The 23,404-nt window shown below is 31.3% G+C and overlaps 1 protein-coding gene across 1 annotated transcript in view; it reads right to left on the minus strand.

Moving 5' to 3' along the window:
• Positions 1–23,404, minus strand: part of EYS (eyes shut homolog) — a 1,591,612-nt gene that overhangs the window by 1,459,702 nt on the left and 108,506 nt on the right. Inside the window, exon 6 of the mRNA XM_060115102.1 lies at positions 4,031–4,196. Within this exon, the coding sequence (XP_059971085.1) occupies positions 4,031–4,196 (166 nt within the window). The remainder of the gene's footprint in view (positions 1–4,030; positions 4,197–23,404) is intronic.

Here is a 23,404-nt window from a genome sequence, read left to right on the forward strand (position 1 = left end):
TTCTTTTTAGCATATTAATCAATTAACACAATTCTGCTTTGAAAACTGTTTTGAAAACATTATTATATGTAATATAAGTAAAAATCATTAAACCACATTCGGTTTTTAAAACTCAGATTTGCTATTTAAATCTTGAAATAAGGTGTTAACATCCTCAATGGATATAGAAACAATAGTAGGTATTTAACAAAAGCAGACTTGAAAGTGGAGCAGTATGGTAAGAAAAATACTTTTGATAAAGATTTCCTTAGAGATAGAGGATTTTCTATTCTCACATTAATCTTTGTAAAATTACAATAACTAATAATGAATTGATAGTAATTAATATATTGAAACATCTTCTGTGAAAAATATAATCCACTACTTCTTGAAGGAAAAAAGAAAGAAAATTAAAAGTAAATATTGGTTTGCAATAACATTCACAAATACATGAATCACTATTCTTTTACAGAAAAACGTTCACTGATACATATTAAATGTTTTAAATGTAGTTAACTAAACACAAATGATCATAAGCTTTAAAAAAATAAAGACATTCAAAGCAAACATCTCCTTTTTTGCTGTGATTTCATCTTTTCTTAACCATGATTCATATTATCTTATTTCATTTCACAACTCATTATCCACTCTGTCAGTATGTCCTATTCTCAAACCTAATAATACATATAATGAACATAGATGATGACATTGAAAAGAAACAGTGCATGTCAGCTCTTTCTCAAGTTGTGCACCATAGACCAATTGTCCTTGAAGGGGCTTCCTCTAATTAATTACCTTCCCTTCTTTGTAGAGCAATCATATTGGCAAGAATTGATTGGGCGTGTAAGACACTTCATTTAGTTGGTAGAAAAATCTCTTAATTAAAATAATTTTACTGCTGGTAAAATTAATGCACCCCATACAAATTTACCAGCTTGATTGTAATGTTCCTCTTCAATTACATTTTATGAGAAAAAAAGAAAGTAAGATCTTAACAGCAACACGAAAAAATAGGAATTGCATAAAATATGTAATTCTATTTACATACTTAAATCTATCCTATATTCTTTTTTTTTAAACTTTACTGAGAAAAGTTGCACTGCTGAATCCTCTAGTGACATCAAAAAGAATTTAGGCAGTTCTGCTTAAATATTTTTTTGACTGTTGAGCTTTATCGCACTGGTTTCTTTCACATTGGACAGTCCAGGTCATTTAAATTCTCGAATGTGGAGGTCACATAATTCGTATTTTTGTGATAATTAGATATATTCATTAATTTCTGTACCTAGATTCATGAAGGGATAATGACTAAGTATATTTTAGTTACTTTGATGATAATTGCTCAGAGCTGATTTATCCATGAGCAATTTTGACTTCATATTACCCCTCATGTCCTAGAAAATATATGGTATACCACCGTCATTCATAAAATAACTATATCTGCTCAGAGATGATTTATCCACTAGCAATTTGATTTCCTATTATTCCGCCTATTTTTCCTAAAAACACTATTTGATATTTTATTGTTGTGAATATGTTCCCTTTACCCATTTTTAGTTTTCAAATAAGTTTAATATTTAAAATTAAGTGAATGTATATATTCCATTATTCTTACTTTGATACAAAGGGAAATCAAAATATAAAAATGATGCAGGTACTGGAGTCCATTAACTGATTTGGTTGGTAATAGAAGACTATGTTTCTCACTCTGCACATTAAACATATTTTAATGGAACCTTAAAGATCTGTGTCCACCTCACTACAACATTCCAGTCTGGTTGTTTTTTAGTGGAAGTCTAGCAGTAGTATGTTTTAAAAGTGCCTTGGGTGCTTACACTATGTGGCCAAGGTTTAAAAACGACTGAGGTAACACAATCTCTAAATTGTCCTGAGACCAGTTATTTCAGGTAAATTCTCTAGCCTCAGTTGTTGTTCTTGTTTGTTTGGTTTGTTTGTGTGATTTGTGAAATAGTAGGTATTCATACCAGAGCCTCTGAAGTTCCTTTCTGCACTAACATGACATAATCAACAAGTTTCTGCTCTCTTCTTTCACTTCTGGTCTTGAGTGTGATTTGCTCAATGAATCACTATTTCTGTCATTAGGGGTTGTTAACTCTCCAGCACACCATCTTATGATCATGTTGAAATAAATTACCATGTCTTCTGTTTAAAAGGCTAATTTGTTAGTTTACTTCAAGACTGTTTTAATGTAACAGTACTCTTATAAGTGCAGCTGTTGTCAATTGAATAAAATTAGCCATTGGTTGAGAACAGATATGTCAAATCTACTAACTTGCTGATTGTTGATAAACTATAATGCCAAAATATCATTGACAGAGGAAATATTCTTTAAAATAATTAATTGAAGTACTGTTCAATTTCAAGAATTTGGATCAATTTGCTTGAGCTAAGTCAAATAGCATTCAAAGATTAATCAAACAGAAAATTATGCTCATCAAAATAGATTTTAAATAGGATCTGCCATTGTATAAAACAATTAGTAATATATTTAAACAAATATGTGTTGGAATTATTTTATTTCAAGAGTTAAAGCCAGAAAACTAGACTTCCTCTTGACACCTGTATCACTTGCTCTTTGTATAAAATCCATAAACAGGACTTTCCATCACCTCACAATATGATTACAACTAACTACCATTTTTCCCCTCTCCAATCTATTTGTCCACCTGATCGTTTTTTAAATTTTTTTTAATGTGTCAAACTCTATAAGGATTTTAACCCCGCATTCTAGTTTGGACATTACTTTCTTTCCCAAATCTTATTTTTACTCTTGTTCTCAGAGTTTCAGCCAGGATTTCAAAGGACCATCACTTCTTAGCGTTTGTTGTTGTTGTTGTTGTTTTTCTAATGTGCTTTATTGGAGTCTGATTAACATACAAAAAGTTGGAGATATTTAATGTGTACAACCTGATGTGTTTAGAGAAAGTATACACCCATGGAACCGTAAACACAATCAATATTGTCAATTTATCCATCACCTTCAAAAATTTTCTCCCACCTGCTCTGTTTTTGGCTTTTTTTTTCCTTTTGTGGTGAGACTATTCAACATAAGATCTGTCCTCTTACAACAATTTTAAATATACAATATATTATTGCTAATCACAGGCTCTATATTGTACATATTTCCAAAACTTGTCTTGTATAATGGCGAAAATATGTACATTTTGAAACATTGTTATTTTTAAAAGAAAATTCCTTCAATATAGAATGCTATCTTCTCCAACTTCTCTACCATGGCCTCACTGTATTTATCTCTGCTACTTTTTTAAAAATTATTTATTTTTGGCTGTGTTAGGTCTTCATTGCTGCGCACGGGCTTTCACCAGTTGCGGCGAGTGGGGGCTACTCTTCCTTGTGGTGTGCAGGCTTCTCATAGTGGCGGCTTCTCTTGTTGTGGAGCACAGGCTCTAGGGCATGCAGACTTCTGTTATTGTGGCACACAGGCTTAGTTGCTACACGGCATGTGGGATCTTCCTGGACCAGGGCTCGAACCCGTGTCCCCCTCATTGGCAGGCAGATTCTTAACCACTGTGCCACCAGGGAAGTCCCTATCTCTGTTACATTTTATCACAGAAACTTTATCTGACTTCCCAACCTACTCTCCCAATTGCCCATATTTTCTTTTCTTTTTTTTTTTTAACAGGTTATTTGGTTATAAGTTTGCATAGGAAGATGTTTCTTTCTGTAGGAGCATTTTACTTCAATTTACAATTATATATTTATGATTGTGAGTATTTGCCCAATAAATCCCTCCAAAAAATAGTTAGAACTGTGAGAGTAGAGGATAATTCTAGTTTTTTTTCACAATTATAAATCTTGCACCAAGCAGAATTCCTGGGATGTAGTAGATGATAATCATATGTATGTCTTTTAAAGGAACACATCAGAGAATAAAAGTATTAAATTCATTTTTACTTTATTTTGTGTTTTGAGATATAAAGTCTTTTGTGTGATTGGAAAATGAATACGTACCTAGTAAATTTTGAAGTGATTTAAGCAAATATAAAAAAACCCACTTTAATTGAATTACCTGTAAATTTCAATTGCCACACGTATTTAAATTGAGAAGGACTTGCAACTTCAACTTGACAAATATCATGGCTGATGGCTCCACAGTAGCAAGCATACAGATGAATTAAGCAAGCATTCTTCACAAATCGACATGAATTTCTTGTGCACCCTGGAGTGCATATATACTAAAAACGGAAGTAATAAAAATGATTAAAAACTGAAATATGTTTTGGTATATAAACTTTTGCTTATACAAACACACAGCTAATTTCTAAAACCACCAATTTTTAAAAAAGTCTATAGAAGACACATAATATACCACTCTTCTTATTCCTACTATTCCTTTCTCTTCTCTTTCTGTAGCATCTTGCCTCATGTTCATGTTCATACTGCTTATGTGATATTCTTTTGGCTTTGACTCACTCCTTAACCTACAATGTTTCCTTATGTTCCATCTGCTGGGTTATAAATTTTTTCACAAATGAAAAATAATCATGGTATAAATTATGAGATGCATCATCTAAAACATCAGTGGCTCACTTGGATTAACACAATGAAATGCCAAGGTACTGTTTAAGTTTGTTGGTTTTTTAAAGGTATATTATTTGAAAATATTTTAATATAATCAGGGCATATTTTCTAATAATATGATTTATCTGCAGTAATCTCTAGTATCTTCAAAGACAGAATTCATATCTGGTTATATCCACAATTAAATTAATTAAATTTAAACAATTTTAAGTCACATTCAATCCATCATTAAGTTTTAATACATGCAACTTTACTGAGGTCTTAGGATGACATAAGTCAATAAGATAAATTTAAGCCCTGGAGACAGACAGGGCCATATATTCTGTTTAGGTCATATCTTAAGCCATTTCTAAGTCTCCTAGTTTCCAATGAGCAAATCCCCCCCTAAATTTGGCAGAAGGAAGCACAGCTGAGTCATGAGGCACAAGGACTCACTAGCATCTAACATTTCTTTTAATGCAATTACTGTACTAAGCAAGCTTTGTTCTAATTGTTTCAGTTCAGGATGGTTTTCTACCTGGATTCACAATAGAATTCCTAATGGCTACACAAAGTATCACTCTTAAAGTATGAATTTTTATATAAATTAGTACAAGACCATATGCCTAACTGAAATCAACACTAAAGACTAGAAACAATCTGAAAAAAAATTCATTTCATTATATTGAGTGTCTACCAAGAGAACACCATTGTATGATAAATTTCTAAGACTTGAGATCACTGAAAGTTTTAACCCATAGTTTTTATACTAAGACACAGAATTTAAACTCTCCAAATGGTATTAGCCAATCTTCACTGTCAGTGGATTTGTGATCTTCATTGTGATGAGAAATATGAAGGCCTAATAAATTTTAATTCATGACTGTACAAAATAAACTTAGCATAGTGGTATATGGTTTGTATTAAGAATGAGTAGAGTCATCTCTTTACTTAAAACAAAACCAAAAACAAACAAAAAAAAAAAACCTCAGCTGAAACTAAGCCGTCTCTTAGATTTTTGTTTTATTTGTATATGCGAGTGAGCGTATTTTAAACTAAGATTATCAGAGGCAGCTGCACCCAAAGTGTATAATCCTCATTTCTGTCTGGCAAACTCAAGAATGATGGGTCCATTTAGAAATAAGACTTTACATCTTCTGTAATAACTCTAGGGGAGGTGGACAATTAAAAAATAGGGGCCAGGGCTTCCCTGGTGGCGCAGTGGTTGAGAGTTCACCTGCCGATGCAGGGGACACGGGTTCGTGACCCGGTCCGGGAGGATCCCACGTGCCGTGGAGCGGCTGGGCCCGTGAGCCATGGCTGCTGAGCCTGCGCATCTGGAGCCTGTGCTCTCTGCAACGGGAGAGGCCACAACAGTGAGAGGCCCGCGTATCGCAAAAAAAAAAAAAAAAATAGGGGCCAGCTAATGATGACAGATGCCAGGCAAAATCAGGAATAACATGGATCCTTGCTCACAGTGCTGCTATGGTGTTCATCCTGCTATTTTGAATGTTACTTGGATACAAAATAGGACTCAGGATTTAGCTGAATAAAAAACCCAAAGCTCTCCATGATAGTTTTCAAGGAAATTCAGAACAATTTATCTGTCTTTAGACCCTTCTATCCTGAACAAGGACACTGTGAATGTTTCCTGTCTCTAAACAAAGTTTGGGTTTACAAGAACTTATTTGGGATGGGAAATTGGAACCTTTATTACTATATATAGATGTTGCAACACAAAAAAATTGTGCCTGGCAGCAACCTGAGTGTTAGCAATGTATTTCCTTAGACCATATGTAAAGGTTAGGAAGTATCATGATATATGTCTATTCTAAAGGTGACCTCAGTCAATGACTTGTGTGTTCATGTGAGAATTCATACAAACACACACACTCCACAACGACAACAAGAAAATAAATGAAAACAGGTGAATAGAACAGAAGTAAAGTAAATTAGTGAGATTGAAGAGTGGAGGCTTTTAGGCAAGTAAACTAAAACCTCAACTCTGAATAGCTCTGAGTGTTCTATCAGCCAACTAAAAATATAAAACATGAAAATATAGTGTAGGTCTTCTTGTTTATTAGAAGATGTGGATTTGCATTTTGGTGGATTCATTTTAGTTTATTGGAAAAAACATATTTCCAGATGATACTCCTAAGGAATAGTTGTCATATGGAGGAGGATGTTAAATAAGTGATAACACTTTAATAATACAATATTTTTTGTGGAAAATTATTTAACAATTTGACCATGAATTCATAAACATTTTTATGCATAGTGCTACTTTGTTCAAGTAAGATGGTTTTCAATAAATTAATTCTTTTCTTTTTGAGTATCAATTTTGAAAATGCCATTAATGGAGGAAATTAATCATTCTGAATTCACATGGACATGATGACTCAGGTAATACCTATTGCCCATTAAAACATTATTTTATTAATTCTCATAAACTTAAATAGACAATTTAACAATTCAGAATCATTTGTATGACAAGATCAGAGGCTTTGTGAATTAAAATACTCTAAAGTGACTTCTTTTTTACATTGACACTAATTTCCAATAGAATTAATAGTCCTTTCTCTCATTAAGTTACCTGAAGTTCCACAGTGACCCCAGATGCCATGGTAATACTAATTTTTCTCTATCAATTTTATTTGGACCAAAGTTTTACAAGAAAATAATCATTTAGCTATTTCATGTTTTAATCCTCCCCAACTTAATAGCTGGAATTAATACTTTACAAAATTAATACAAATAGTTGGAATTAATACTTTACCTTATTTTTAATACTATTATATATTTCCCATTTAATTCATGGATTAAGTAACAAATATTTGTTAGAAAATCTGTGCTTGTCAAAAGATCTATTTCCAGACATTCCAGATCTACTTTTTCAACATTCATAAGTTTCAACCTTCATCCATGAAATAGAAATATGACTCCCCTGAAATAAAAGGGGTTCACTTGCATTGGCAGAGTGGATTTAAGGTGAACAATTCACTTGTTTTTCTGAGACAATTTTTTTAGCATTGAAATCCTTATGTCCAGTGAAGGCACTCGTTCCTAGGCAAACAAGAATGGTTGGTTGCCCTAAGTTGATTATATACTCAAAGTATTATTCCTGAAATGAAGGCAGATGGAGAACAAAGCTGCAGTTGACATGTCATGGGACAGAGGAAAATGGTATTCTGTAGTTCTAAGCCTCTGAAGTGTGTGTGTGTGTGTATGTGTGTGTGTGTGTGCATATGAATATGCATGTGTGTAGGGGATTACCACAGCATAACCTATCTAACACACTTATCAAAAGTTTTCTCTATCTAGAGGTAAGTCTAAACTCATTTGCTGAGGTTTGTTTCAAATATGAAATATCTATAATTGTATTAAGTTGGTGATAATCTTATAAAATGTATAGCTCACATATCTGTAAGAAAATTAATATTACATTTATTACAGTAAACTATAGGTGTTTATAAATTGCTAATAAAATATACATGGAAAAGCAGTGTTAGTATATCTTGTAGGTAACTGCCCAGTTTTTATATAAAAATTAAAAACAGCAAACAATTCAGCATTTGTAGTATTTCTTTTGGAATTGAGTGGGGTGCCTGTGGTGGGGATAAACAAACATTCATTTGAAAGTGAACACATATCTTACTGTTGACAGTGAACTAAGTAACTACCACATATTAGAAAACTAAACTTGAATTAACTTTGAACTTTCATAAGCTTGTGAATGCATAATTTTGGTAAGCAAGCAGTGAAATTAAGACAATGATGAAGTAGTTTTGCAATGACGGTAAAAAGAAGCAAGAGAATTAAGAAAATTGTCCATAAAAAGGAAAGCAATGTATTTCTTATATCACATGTCAGTATATGTTACATCAGGAAGAGTATATTTTGCAATACCAAAGTTTTCTGGCTTTTACTTGATTGACAAAAAATACATATTCATAGTGCTTTTATAACCCTAAAAAACTGATTTAACATATCATGTGCTGAAAGCATTTGATGATGCTTTCTTAAGGCTTTTGTTTTTTTATAAAGGGAAAAATTTTTGATTGATAGTATGAAGAAGATTTAAAAACAACTCTAGATGTTGAGTTATTTTAACAGCTATATTTCTTAGGCAAGATAATGATTTCTTTTAGATATTCTGCTTCCTGTGCTGTACAAGCATCTTAAACTTCTCGCTTTCAAAGAAATTGTATCATCAAATTGTGGCTCATACCTATCTTACAACATCTGTATTCCTTGATGGTTCTATGTAAGCATTTATACCAGGGTGTAGAAACTATGTTAAAAATATAGAATTTTTTTTTCTTTACATAATGAAGATACTAATAATAAGGATACCACATCTCTCTCCCTTTGCCTCAGTGCTGTTGCTCTCTCTCTCTCTCTCTCTCTCTCTCTCTGTGTGTGTGTGTGTGCATGTGTGTGAGAGAGAAAGAGACCATTTTGCCATATATATGTTACCTTTGTTCAAATGAGTTCAAAAGTATTGTCTAATTCATTTCATGTGAATTTTCAACAGCCTTGATAAAGTCCTTTTATATTTTGTTCTAAACTTCAGATAAAAAGACAATTATGAGATTTTTTAAAAGATCATACACCTCAGTTCTCACAATGTCAGGACATAAACATATATATTTGGTTTCAAATAATTTTACTTTATTTTTTGTCTCCTCTTTATTCTTCAAAAGAAATGTTATTGGTACAAGTCTTAATCAGTTAACACTAAAGATATATAATTACTAGAAATCTGAAGTGTAAAATGTTATGAATCTGGAATTTTATTTTTTTGTCACAACCTCTCCTTGCAGTACCATTTCTTTCTCACTCATTCTTCTTTAATTAGTACTAAAAAATCACTGACATTTTATTTATTTGTAAAATATCATATTGTACCTAGTTTAAAGAAATTTAGTGATTTTGAAAAAGCAATGATGAATTCACACAGAAAAATTTTCAAAAACATCCAATGATATGCTGCCTACAAAAGGCTCAATTTAGCTTTTAGGACATACACACAGTGAGAGTGAAGAGTTGGGGGAAAATATTTCAAGCAAACAGCAACCAAAAGAAGTCAGGGGTAGCTACACTTATATCAAACAAAATAGACTTTAAGCAAAAATCGGTCAAAAGAGACAAAGACTGTTATTGTAAAATACTGGGTCAATCAATCAAGAAGATATACCATTCATAAATATTTATACACCCAACACTGTAGTAAATATATAAAGCAAATATAAAAAGAACTAAAAGGAGAAATAAATAGCAATACAATAATGCTTGGAGACTTTAACACCTCACTGTCAACAATGGATAGATCCAGACAGAAAAATCAATAAGGAACCCGTAGATTTGTAAAACACTATACTTCAAAAGGATCTACCAGACATATACAGAATATCCCATACGATAACAGGAACATTCTTCAAAATGCACATGAAACATTTTCTATGATAGATCATATGTTAGGCTGCAAAACAAATTTCACCAAATTAAAAAAAGAATGAAATTATATAAAGTATCTTTTGACCATCAAAGTATGAAACTAGAATCAATAACAGGATTAAAGCTGTTTTCCACAAATATATGGAAGCTAAACAACACACTCATGAACAACCAATAGATCATAAGAAGAAATCAAAAGGTAAAATTTTAAAATCCTGAAATAAATGAAAATAGAAACACAAGATACCAACACTTATGGGATGCAGCAAAAGCAGATCTATGCAGGTCTAAGTGAGAAGTGTATAGAAATAAGCACACAAGTCAAGAAAGAGAAAGATGTTAAATAAGCAGCCTAAATTTAGGCCTCAAGGAACTATAGAGTGAAATAAGAACAAAAGTAGCAGAAGAAAATAAATAATAAATATTTCAGCAGATATAAATAAAATAGAGAATCAAGAAAATATAAAAGATTAACAAAACTAAGATTTCATTCTTTGAAAGGATAAACAAAATTCACAAATTTTAGGTAGACCAACCAATAAAAATAAGGACTCAAATAAATTAAGTTATGAATGAAAAAGGTGACACTACGCCTGCAAATAAAGTGGATGCAAATTAAAAAGATCATAGGAGATCATTAATAATTGAACAAATTGAAGAGCCCAGAAGAAATGGATAAATTCCTAGAAATGTAAAATTGACCAAGAATGAATTATGAATAAGTAGAAAATCTGAACAGAAAAATAAAGAGTAAGATGATTGAGTTAGCAATCAAAAACTCCCCAAAAAAGAAATTTCCCAAACTAGATGGTTTCACATTCTACCAAACAAAAAGAAGAACCAATACCAATATTTATCAAACTCTCACAAAATATAAAAGAGAAGGGAACACTCTCAACATCATTTTATGAGGCCAGCTTTACTCTGATACCAAAACCAAACAAGGATGCTACATAAATGCAAAAATTATCAACACAGTATTACCAAATTCAAAAACACATTAGAAGATCATACACCATGATCCAGTGGGATTCATCCCTGGGATATAAGGATAGTTTAATGTATGCCAATCAATAGATGTAATATACCACATTAGCAGAATGAGAGATAAAAATCACATGACCATCTCAATAGATACATAAAAAATGAATTTGTCAAAATTCAACATTCATTTGTGGTAAAAATTCCCAATAAATTGTGTACAGAAGAAATGTACCTCAACATAATAAAGGCCATATATGACGAACACACATCTTACATCAAACACAATGGTGAAAATTTGAAAGATTTTCTCTAAGATAAGAAGCAAGACAAGGATGCTCACTTCCAATACTCTTATTCAACATACTAATGGAAGTTCTAGCCAGAGCAATTACAAAAGAAAAAGAAATTAGATTCATCCAAATTGGAAAGGAGGAAGTGAAACTGTATCTGTTTGCATATGACATGTTATATAAGGATAATCCTAAAGACTCCACCAAAATACCATTAGAAATAATAACCAAATTTAATAAAGTTGCAGGACACAAAATAAGCATACACAAATCTGTTGTGTTTCTATACACTAACAATAAATTATCATAACTAATAAAGAAGATCCTATTTACAATAGCATCAAAAGTAATTAAATACTTAGGAATAAGTTTAACCAAGAAGATCAATACCTGTATGCTGCTAACTATGAGACACTGATGAGAGAAATTTAAAAAGACACAAGTAAGTGGAAATATATCCTGTGCTCATGGGTTGGAGAATTAACATTATTAAAATACCAGTACTACTCAAAACCATCTATGGAGTCAATGCAATCTCTATGAAGATTTCAATGGCTTTTTTTCCCCAGAAATAGAAAATTAGTCCTAAAATTAGTGTGGAACAACAAAAGACTCCAAACAGACAAAGCAATCCTAAGAGAGAAGAATGAATCTGGAAGCATAACAGTTCCTAATTTCAAACTATACTACAAAATTATACTACTCAAAACAGTATAGTAATGGTATAAAAACAGACAGAGAGACCAATGGAAAAAAATTGAGAGCCCAGAAATAAATGCATGAATATATGGTCAACTAAGAATTGAAAAAGAATCCAAGAATATTCAGGGGGGGAATGATAGTCTCTTCAATAAATCATGCTGGGAAAACTGGATATTCATAAGCAAAAGAATGAAATTGGACCCCAATATTTACCATTCATAAAACTTAACTTGAAATAAGTTAAATATTTAAATATGGCTTAAAGCAAGAAACAAGCAAACAAAAACTCCTAGAAGAAAATATAGGTAAAAATCTGTTTGATATTGGTCTTGGCAATGATTTCATATATATGATCCCAAGTGAACAGTAAAAGAAGCAAAAATAAACAAGTGAGACTACAGCAAATGAAAAAGATTCTGCACAGCAAAGGAAATATTAAACAAAAAGAAAAGACAACCTTTGGAATGGGAGAAAATGTTTGTAAACCATGTATTTGATAAGAGGCTAATATCTAAAATATATAAAGAATTCATGCAACACAATACCAAAAAGCAAATCAAATTTTAAAAATAGAAATGTTACCTGAAGAGGGAAGAGATATGGGAACATATGTATAAGTATAACTGATTCACTTTTTTATAAAGCAGAAATTAACACCCCATTGTAAAGCAATTATACTCAAATAAAGATGTTAAAAATAATATATATGACAGGAAAAATATGTTACCTGAATAGGCATTTTTACAAAGAATTTGTTCAAATAGATATTAAGTACATGAAAATGTTCTCAGCATCACTAATCACCAGGAAAATGCAAATCCACAATAGGATTACACATCTGTGAGGATGTGAAGAAAAGGGAGCCCTTGTACACTGTAGGTGGGAATGTACATTTTTACAGCGACTATGGAAAACAAAATAAAATTTCCTAAAAAAATTAAAAATACAACTGCAATATCATAAAGAAACTCATTTCTGTGTATATATAATAAGGAAATGAAATAACTATCTCAAAGAGATATGTACACACCCATGTCCTTTGCAGCATTATTCACAACAGTGAAAACATGGAAGCAATTGAAGTGTCCATTGATGGATGAATGGACACGGAAGATGTGGACTAATATATATACTTATATAATATTCAACCATAAAAATGATATTTATAATATATATAGTATATATTATACATCAATAATAAATAATATATAATGAATATTATATGATTTTATATATTATATCATATAGCTTATATAATATTATACATGTTAATTTAATATCCATATTTATAATATACATAACCTCATAATATTATATGTATAATATGATTGCATATCATTTATTATATAATAAAAATATGTAATTGTTATATGTATAATATATTATATAATAAAATATAGTATATGTTATATGTAATTACTTTAATTATGAACTAATAATTATATATAATTATATATAATTTAATTATCTATATAAAATTATACATAACTACTATATAATTAATCTAATTATATATAATATATACTATATATAATTATACTTATATAAATTATATGCATCATTGATATATTATATATTATATAATAGAAGGTATATATAAACAATTATATAAAATTAATAATGCATATATAATACTATTATTTATATATGAGATTATATTTTATATGTGATATAATATATATCTTATGTAATTATATACCTGATATTATTTTATATTATAATATACAACTATAATATATAATAATATAAAATTTTAGTATAATATATAATATAATATAGCTATATATAATATAACATATATAATGTAATTACATATAATATTAAATTCTACATAATATATTATTATATAATAAAATAATTATATTTATATATATTATATTATTATATTTCATATATCATATATACCATATATATCATATATATTTCATAGATGTTATTATATATCACATCATATATTAATATTATAATATATAATATATTATACAATATATATTATGTAATGTGTAATATATTATACACATAAAATATAATAATTTATTATACACATATACATATATTTTATAATATGTATATCATACTATGTTATATTATTGTATTAATTATCACTTAAAATATATTATATGATAAATATTATAAATATCATATCAGTTATTAAAGGTATAATACAGTATTATTTAAGCAATGCAATATATGTAATATATATGTGTTATATAATTATGTAATAAATATCATGTATCATATAATTATATATTATATATCATGTATCATATATAATATGTAAATAATTATATATAATTGTATAATTATACATAATTATATACTATCATATATGTCATGCTATATATTGTTATAATATAATATATTATTTTATAATGTAATATATTATAATATAATATAGTGTAAATAATTGTATATAATATATGATATATGATATACAATATATAGTGTAATATTGCTAATTTATGTATATTATTATTAATAATATACTAATTGATTCATTATACATTATATTAATTAATGCTATTTTTATAATTTTATGTTAATAATAAATAATATAATATAGTTTCTAATATATATTAATATAACAATACATATATATTATTCATCCATTAAAAAGAAGGAAATTCTGCTATATGCACCAACATGGGTGAAATTTGAAGACATTTTTCTAAGTCAAATAAATCAGACAGGGAATGTTAAATACAATATGAGCTCACTTATATGTGGAATATACATGAAAAAAATTTTTTAAATCAACACAGGAGGGGAGAGGACAATGGTTGAATGTGGTCAAGATGCACAAACCTCAAGTTGCAAGATGACTATGTTCTGGAGATGTAATGATGTAATGCACTGTATGGTGATTATAGTTACCAATATTCTATTATGTATTGAAAGCTGCTAAGTGAGTTGATCTTCAAAGTTCTTACTGCACAGGAATTGTGTATATGTGAGTTAATGATGTATTAACTCACCTTATCATGGAAATTATTTCACAATACAGGTATTCCTTGTTTTGTTTCACTTTACTATGTTTTTACAGATATATGTTTTTCACAAATTGAGGGCTTGTGGCAACCCTGCATTGATCAAGTTTATTAGTGCCATTTTTCCAACAGCATTCACATACTTCATATCGTTGTGTCATATTTTGGTAATTCTCACAATATTTTTAACTTTTTCCTCATTATTATATTCGTTAGGGTGAGCTCAGATCAGTGATCTTTGATGTTACTATTGCAAAATGATTACATCTTGCTGAAGGGCCAGATGATTGTTACCAATTTTTTTAGCAATAAAATATTTTATAATTAAGGTATATACAATTTCCTTTTAGAAATAACACTACTGCACAATTAATTGACCTCAGTATAGTGTCAACATAACTTTTATATGTACTGAGAAACCAAAAATTTGTGTGACTTACTTTATTGCAATATTCAGTTTTATGGCAGTGGTCTGGAAACAAACACATATAGCTCTGAGTTATGCCTGTATATACATGTATCAGGTCATTATGCTATATATGTTAAACCTGCACAATATTATATGTCAATAATAAGTCAATAAAGCCATGAAAAAAGTATGCTTACACATATTTTACTGTTTGGGAGTGAAGAAAAATTTAACTTATAAATAGTATATAAGTACATATAATATAAATAAATTACATAAATATATATTTATTAAGTATATAAATATAAAGTTAATATAAACATACATGCAAGTATATAATAAAATTTCACTTTACAGATGTTTACTTAGTAGGAGACATTTCCTTCCCCTTCTTAAATGTATAAATTCTGTCAAAATTATTCCATATCAGTATTATAAATGAGTATGGATAAAGGGTAATATTGCCCAATTGCCCAAGGCTATCCTGTACTCGAATGTATGTATCCTTCTGAAAGACTTTTGTTTTTAAATCTCTTAAGTACAGTGTCCATTATTAAACTCCTACCATTGCTTTAAATTAAATGAAGAAGATTAGAAAAGGCATGGAAAATCTTCAGAGAATAGAATCATTCTTTAATATCCAAACAGTGAATCAATCAGTTTCAAAAAAGTATCAAACAGGTCTGTCTTCAATCTAAATCAATTTCCAGCTGCTAGTCTAAAAATATCTTTGTCATGATACTAAACACAGTGGTAATGTCTCATACATTTTATGTCTTTGAATGCCAAATATCATTCAATTTCAGAAATGTATTTGATAGTCTTAGAGAGAGGAGAAATGATTATCTCTACCATTTACAATAATCTTAAAACTCTTGGGCTTCCCTGGTGGTGCAGTGGTTGAGAATCTGCCTGCTAATTCAGGGGACACGGGTTCGAGCCCTGGTCTGGGAGGATCCCACATGCCGCGGAGCAACTAAGCCTGTGAGCTACAACTACTGAGCCTGTGCATCTGGAGCCTGTGCTCCGCAACAAGAGAGGCCGCGATAGTGAGAGGCCTGCGCACCGCAATGAAGAGTGGCCCCAGCTTGCCACAACTAGAGAAAGCCTTCACACCAAAACGAAGATCCAATACAGAAAAAATTAATTAATTAATTAATTAACTCCTACCCACAACATCTTAAAAAAAAAAAAAAAACCTCTTTCCCCTTTTTCAGTGGATATATTCATTCCCCTCCCAGGCTAAGTAACATTCATTTGTCTTATTTGTGACCTAATAAATGAGTATAGAAATCCAATATCCTTATTAAACTTTCCAGTGTAAACTTATTGCAATAGTGGTATACATTAAATAAAACATTTAATTTATTAAATAGCTTCAGTTTTCTTTTTCAAGGTAACATATTTACTCTATGCTTTTTCTTTAGCTGTAGTTAAATTTCACCTCTTCCAGAGAAAGAAAAATCTGTCAACTCCTTTAAAAATATATCCTTTGTTTCCACAGCATTTTCAGTTTTCTAACTGACACTGTTTTCCATGGCAAAGTCAAACATTTCTGATAAGATTGCCAACCCCGGGAGAGTACATACTTAACAAGCTGAGAGTGACACAAATATCATTTTTTACTTGCTTAAGTAGTTGAAAACTTAGTTAATATTTAATCATTCATCTGCTTTTATACAAAACCAAGTTTTTTAGCATTTTGTTTTATTATTTCAACTCATCTGTGGTTGCACTTTGCTATCTACATAAATATGTAAATGTAGTATTTGTGTCAAATACTTTTTTCCGTCTGTAAAAGTGTATATTTAACTGAATATATTTCCCTAAAAGACCAATAATATATATTAATACTCAGTCTTTACCTTACTGATTTCAATTTTTGCATCCAGAAACTTAGATGTTAAACTTGTTTTCCCAAATTAACTCTTAAAATTTTAAATTTATTTATAAGTCAAGTTTTTAAATGATTTCTTATATGAATACTGATTTTGTCTATATACACTTCTGCAACAGTTGGGTATTCCTTCTAATTAATGCTATGGTAGTAACATAGGATTTCCTCAGAATTTTGACTCAAAACATAATCTACTAAATGTTTTTACTTATTTTGTTTCAGACATATTGAGGCAATCTTTCAAACATCAAAACTTCTACCCTTAGGAATCTGGTTAAATGATTTTGTTTATAAATATTTTTTTAAATGATTAGAAAATTTTATTACATGAGAAATATTTAAAAATCAATCTATAAATTTGATTAATCATTAAGTAGAAAGCAATTATAGATGTGTTAGGTTAAAAATACTGAAATACAAAATGAATAAAACGTTAAACTATGATAATTTGGCATGAGTTGAAATAGCTCACTTTATTGCTGGACATGAGTTGAAGATATGTTTTAACTCTTGCCCATCATGAAGGAGACCAAGTTGAACCATATTAAAAATCCCAAAATTCAACATGGCAACCTTCTCTTTGGGGGTGATTCTAGGTATCTTTACATTTCCTCCAGGTGTTTCTTTTATCTACTTTTTTATATCAGGAGCTTTAATGAGGAAATTCAAGGACAGTGTGCTCCCCTGGGTCAACTAGAGTCATTTTAAGTTTAGCTCATTCATCCTGGGTGACACCAGTGAGCTCTTAACATCATTACTGAAGAGACGGAAAATGTGTATTAAAAGTACATGATTGGCCTATTAGAATGCTGTGGAATAAGAAGAAGGGAGGCACCTAATTTTTTTAAACTAATTTATTTTATATTTCCTGATTCACAGTTCAAATGGAATGAGCAATTTTATTTTTCTTTGCATGAAAATTTAACTAGGTGATATCACGCCTTTTGGGTACAATTATGTAATTAAAATTTGCACCTGATTTTAAGAGTTCCGGTCATCAGCATACTTTCAGGGGAATTTTTGTGAGTGGAGACAAACTGCTTGCCAACAGACATACTAACTTTGTGAAGGACAGCTAGAAAGATAAAACGAGTTAGGATTCAGGTGACGACCTGGCTGAGGAAATTTGGTTATTGACAAAGAATCAGTGAAGTAAATTCCTTTCTTGGTTCTCATAACAGATGCAAGAATAATTAGAGACTGACCCAGATTTGCTAATAGTAAACCTATTCAAAATATAATGGGAAGAACCAACAAAATACTGTCACACCTATTTTTACCTACGACATTTCTATAGTGGTCATCCATCTGTCTTCAATTCTTACTCCCTTTTCTGCCCAATCACAGGTTTAGGTCAGAAAAGATTACGAAGGGCTGAGGAAAGGAGATAGGAAAAGAAGACTTCATATATTTTAGTCTACTTAAATATGCTTGAGTATATGTGGATCTGTCTTTCTCTCTCCATTTCTCTCTCTGAACTCTGAGAAAGTAATTATTCTTCATCATTGGTGGACACTAATTAATAAACCTGAACTTTGAGTGACTATGACTCAGAGAGCTTCTCTAACCATTTTCAGTTAGCATATTTATTTGTGTGTTAAAAATAAATTTTCTTGAAATCTCTGTGTATTTATCTCCTGTTGCTGCTGTAGTAAATTACTATAACCTTAGTAGTTTAAAATATTTACTCCTTTATATTTCTGGAGGTCAGATATCTGAAATCTGTCCTACAGGGATCAAGTCAAGGTTTAGGAGGGCTCTGAAGGTGTAACCGAGCAGGACCCTATGAGGCCTTCCCAGAATAGACCCCAACCCGTGTCCTCCACCTGCCTTTTGTCTGTAGAAAATCTTTAGTCAAATAATAAATTTAATCAGGGAACTGAGATAATGCAGGAAGAAAGGAAAATAGTCAAGCAAGACAAAATAATATTTTAGCCATTAAACAAAGTCAAGGACATTTAGTTCTTCCTCAAGAACTATAGATAATATTCTGAGTCATGTCCTTTGAGTTATTTTGCAGTTACCTAAACACCCACTAGGTGGAAGAAGTTAACTGTCTGCTGCCCACAAGCATGTAGACCCCAGACTGATTGGAACCAGAGGTTGATGATGTCGACTCCCAGTTACCTCACCACCAACCAGTCAGAGGAATGTACACGAGCTGACCACGCCCTTCTCCTTGAACACTGTATGACTCCTCACTCCCCCCTTCAGGGTGGGGTACAGAGTTTTGAAGGCATTAGCCCACTGTGGCCCCTTTTGCCTGGCAAAGCAATGCAACTGCTGTTTTCTACTTCACCTAAAACTCTGTCTCTGCATTTCTACTTGGCACCAGTGAACAGAGGTCAAGTTTCAGCAAGAAGGGGAGACTCTGTTTCCATGACTTTTTCAGCATCTAGTGGCCACCTAGATTCCTTGGCCTGTGGACTCTTCCTGCATCTTCAAAGAACATCACTCAAATTTCTGTGTCTGTCATCACCTCACTTTCTCTGTCCCTTACTCCTTCTGTAGCTCTCTTATAAGAAACTCTGTGATTAAATCAGGCCCATCTGGATAATCTAGAATACTCTCCTCATATCAAGATCCTTGTCTCAATCACATATTCAAAGTCTCTCTTTCCATATAAGATAACATTTGTCGGTTCTTGGGATTACACAAAGGCTTATTTGGGGTGCCATTATTCAGCCAACCATACGCTGGATTCCCAGAACTGTTTATGAAGGCTATGCCTTCGGTTTATTTAACATCTACTTCTAATGCACCTGTTTACAGATATTATGGCACTAACTCCTGATCATGAGCATTTAGGGAGGAAAGTAACCATCCTAAAAGTCCAAAACATGATACAAATGAGATTCATGTAAACAACTACACTTTATAAAGTAGTTTCACTGATGATTTTTCCTTAATTTTTAAGTGGTGACTTTTAAATTGTAAAGGTGTCTTCAAGCATGATTTTTTTCTATTTGTTTTTCTGTTTCATCATTAATGAAGACATATTGACACCTTTAGTTTATCTGAGGCATTTAAGCTATTTACATTTGTTTCTTTTAAATATGAGCATTTCAACCATTCACAGAAATTGCACTAATATAGATGAATTAAGGTGTCACTTCTTCTAAAGGTGTCTTAATTTACTTTTTCACTTGATATAAAAATTTTGCTGAAAATAAACAAGAGAAGTGATAAAATATATGCTTATAACTTCTCCATTCTTGCTCTTATAAATGGATAAGGGTATTAAATAAATCAAGTCAAATTTTAAAAGTGTGAGAGAAGTTTTTGAATATATTCATCACTTAAATTCTTCTTAAATTTCTTCCTACTATATAGCTAGTGTTAATTATTATAATTAATGAATAAAACATTTGTGGAATTACAAAGTATTACTCATTGTAAACCATTTAATTTACAACTGCATGTAGATGTGACATGGACATAAACACTAATTCCTGAGTATTTCTATTTTTGTCCTAGAATTACTATTAAGACACCTGTAAATTTCCTGTACACAAAGTTCTGGACAAATAATAAAAGTTGTGTGGTAACTTTAATTTCTATTAATCCTTTTAAGTTGGAAACTTTTGTTGCTTTATTACTGCTTGCTACCTAGGAAGGCAAAATCAAGAGGACCCAGATAATATTATGGGAGTCTAATCATCAAAAAGTTTCTAACACTTTTTGTAACTAACAACCTTAGGGAAATAAAAGCATTTCAAAATTGCTTAAATATGATACCTAGGAAGTATATTTTTCTTTTATTCTTTGAAAAATTTCTTTCAAGTCAAAGCATGTAGTTTTTGTTTGCTTATTTAAATTGACAGTGATTCAAATGATTAAAATATACTTAAGAACTAGAATAAAGGAGTAACGTACACTGATGAAAAGTACTTAAAAACTAAAACCTAGTGTGAGGATGCTATTCTCTGTCAAAAACTATCTTAGGCAGGAGCCATCTTCCCTGGCAAGAATCTGAACAAGAGCAGGGATAATTACACAACTAATGAAGGATACTCAGAAGCTATCAAGAAATCTGTCTAACTTCGAGATTATCATACTAAGTGAAATAAGTCAAAAAAAGAAAAATACCATATGATATCACTTACATGTGGAATCTAAAATATGACACAAATGAACTTATCTATGAAACAGAAACAGACTCAGATATAGAGAACAGACTTGTGGTTGCCAAGGGGAGAGGGTGGGGGAGGGTTGGATGGAGGTTTGGGTTTAGTGGATGCAAACTATTATATATAGAATGGATAAACAAGAAGGTCCTACTGTATAGCACAGGGAACTATATCCAATACCCTATGATAAACCATAATGGAAAGGAATATATATATATATATATATATATATATATTCCTTTAAAATAGATATTTTAGATCTGATATTTCTTTGTTGCAGAGGACTCTCTTGTGCATTGTAGAATGCTTAGCAGCAAACCTGGCCTCTACGCCAGGCATCAGTAGAAGCCCCAACCCCTATTTGTGACAAACAAAAATGCTCCTAGATGTTGCCGAGTATCTCCTAGTGGGCAAAATTGCACTTGGTTCCTCTGGGGATCTCTTGTTTTTGACCTTAACTACTCTTTTCCACAGATGTCTGGATGTCTTGGTACAAATGATGACAATTACTAAACCAGTCCCTAAACTTGAAGAGAGTATCTCTGACGACTGATAAGGAATGAAAATATTGCTGTGTTCATCTGGTTGGAAGCTTGGAATGTGATTCTTGGGCCAATAGGAAATGGTGTCAGCTTTTCTGGTCATTTTGGAGTTTGTAGCAGATCATAGTGTGAATTTTAGATTTTGTCATATTTTGTATGTGTGTTAACTAATATTTTGAGTGTTCATATCATACTTAGCTTATCTAATGCCTCCTTCTTTGATTTGTTGACGTTTAAGATATTTTATATACAAATTATTGGGAGTTGTTTTATTTATCACATAATTCTTCCCAACTTTCACCAAATACATCTCTCTCCCAACCCCATGTTGGACTGGCTTTGACTATTGCATTATTAAGAGAAAGTTCTCCTGTTAGTTTATGGAATCTGGGCTTTTCCTACATAGAAGAGACATTTCAAGGTTCCCATCCACTCCAGTTGGCCTGACTTGCCTTTGTTGAAGTTTTGCTGCCTTTTCTGGAAGAAGGTTAGTCATATGCAAAGAAACAAGGAGATCTACCTTCATAGAGCTTACAGTTCAGCTTACTCTAGTCTGACAGATAATAAAAGAGAGACGTAAAGAACTCTATTGTTATCTGGGAAGCTGGATGGCGACAGCTATTAAGAAGAAGCACAGAAAAAGGAAGTGACATGTATGGGCCTGGAAAACTTCAACATATTAGATTGGGCATCTAGGGAAGGACTCACTGAAAGTAAACGTTTGAGAAAAGGCCTAACAGAATGGAGAACCCCACTAATCAGACATTTGGGTCAAAATATTCAATTCAAAAGTCCTGAAGCAAGAGCACACCCAGGCCCTAGGAAATTCAAAGAGGCCACTATTGGTGTTTTAGTGGGAACTAGAAGAAATAGGATTAAGCCTCTGGTTAAACACTTACCTAATGTAGCCCTGGAAAGTCTAACTATGTGAGCCTTCAAGTTCATCTGTGAGTGTGTGTGTGTGTGTGTGTGTGTATTTTTGTGTGTGTATGAGAGAGAGACAGACACAGACACAGGCAGGCAGAGAAGAGAGAGCCAGAGAGGGAGACAGAGAGGGAGAGAGAAAGAGACAGATTCGGTTTAGACTTTCTGTTGTTGAAACTAAATTTTAGAATTTTAAATTCTACAACACAGGCAACTTGTACTCATATTGAATTCTAATTGGAGATTTACTTTTTTCAGTGTGAGTTTGCATAAGTCACGCTTGTGGAAACTAATTGTTAAAAAAAAGATTTAACTAGAGAGGGGAAATAGAAGAGAGAAATAAAATAGATAGTGATGTTAAACTAAATGAGCTTTAAAATTTGTTTTTTGTTGGTTCGCCAATGAAGCCTTATAAGGACTTACACAAAGATGAGATAAAACATAAACTGCATCCTTCTATCTGTATTCCTAAACCGGTTGTAAAAGAAGAGAAACAAAAGACTGTGTACAAATGTTCTTGGGGCATTTTCTTTAATGGTATAACAAGCAGCAACCAACAAT

The sequence above is a fragment of the Mesoplodon densirostris genome, chromosome 12 (assembly GCF_025265405.1).
Source record: "Mesoplodon densirostris isolate mMesDen1 chromosome 12, mMesDen1 primary haplotype, whole genome shotgun sequence".
In the NCBI taxonomy this organism is placed as follows: Eukaryota; Metazoa; Chordata; class Mammalia; order Artiodactyla; family Ziphiidae; genus Mesoplodon; species Mesoplodon densirostris.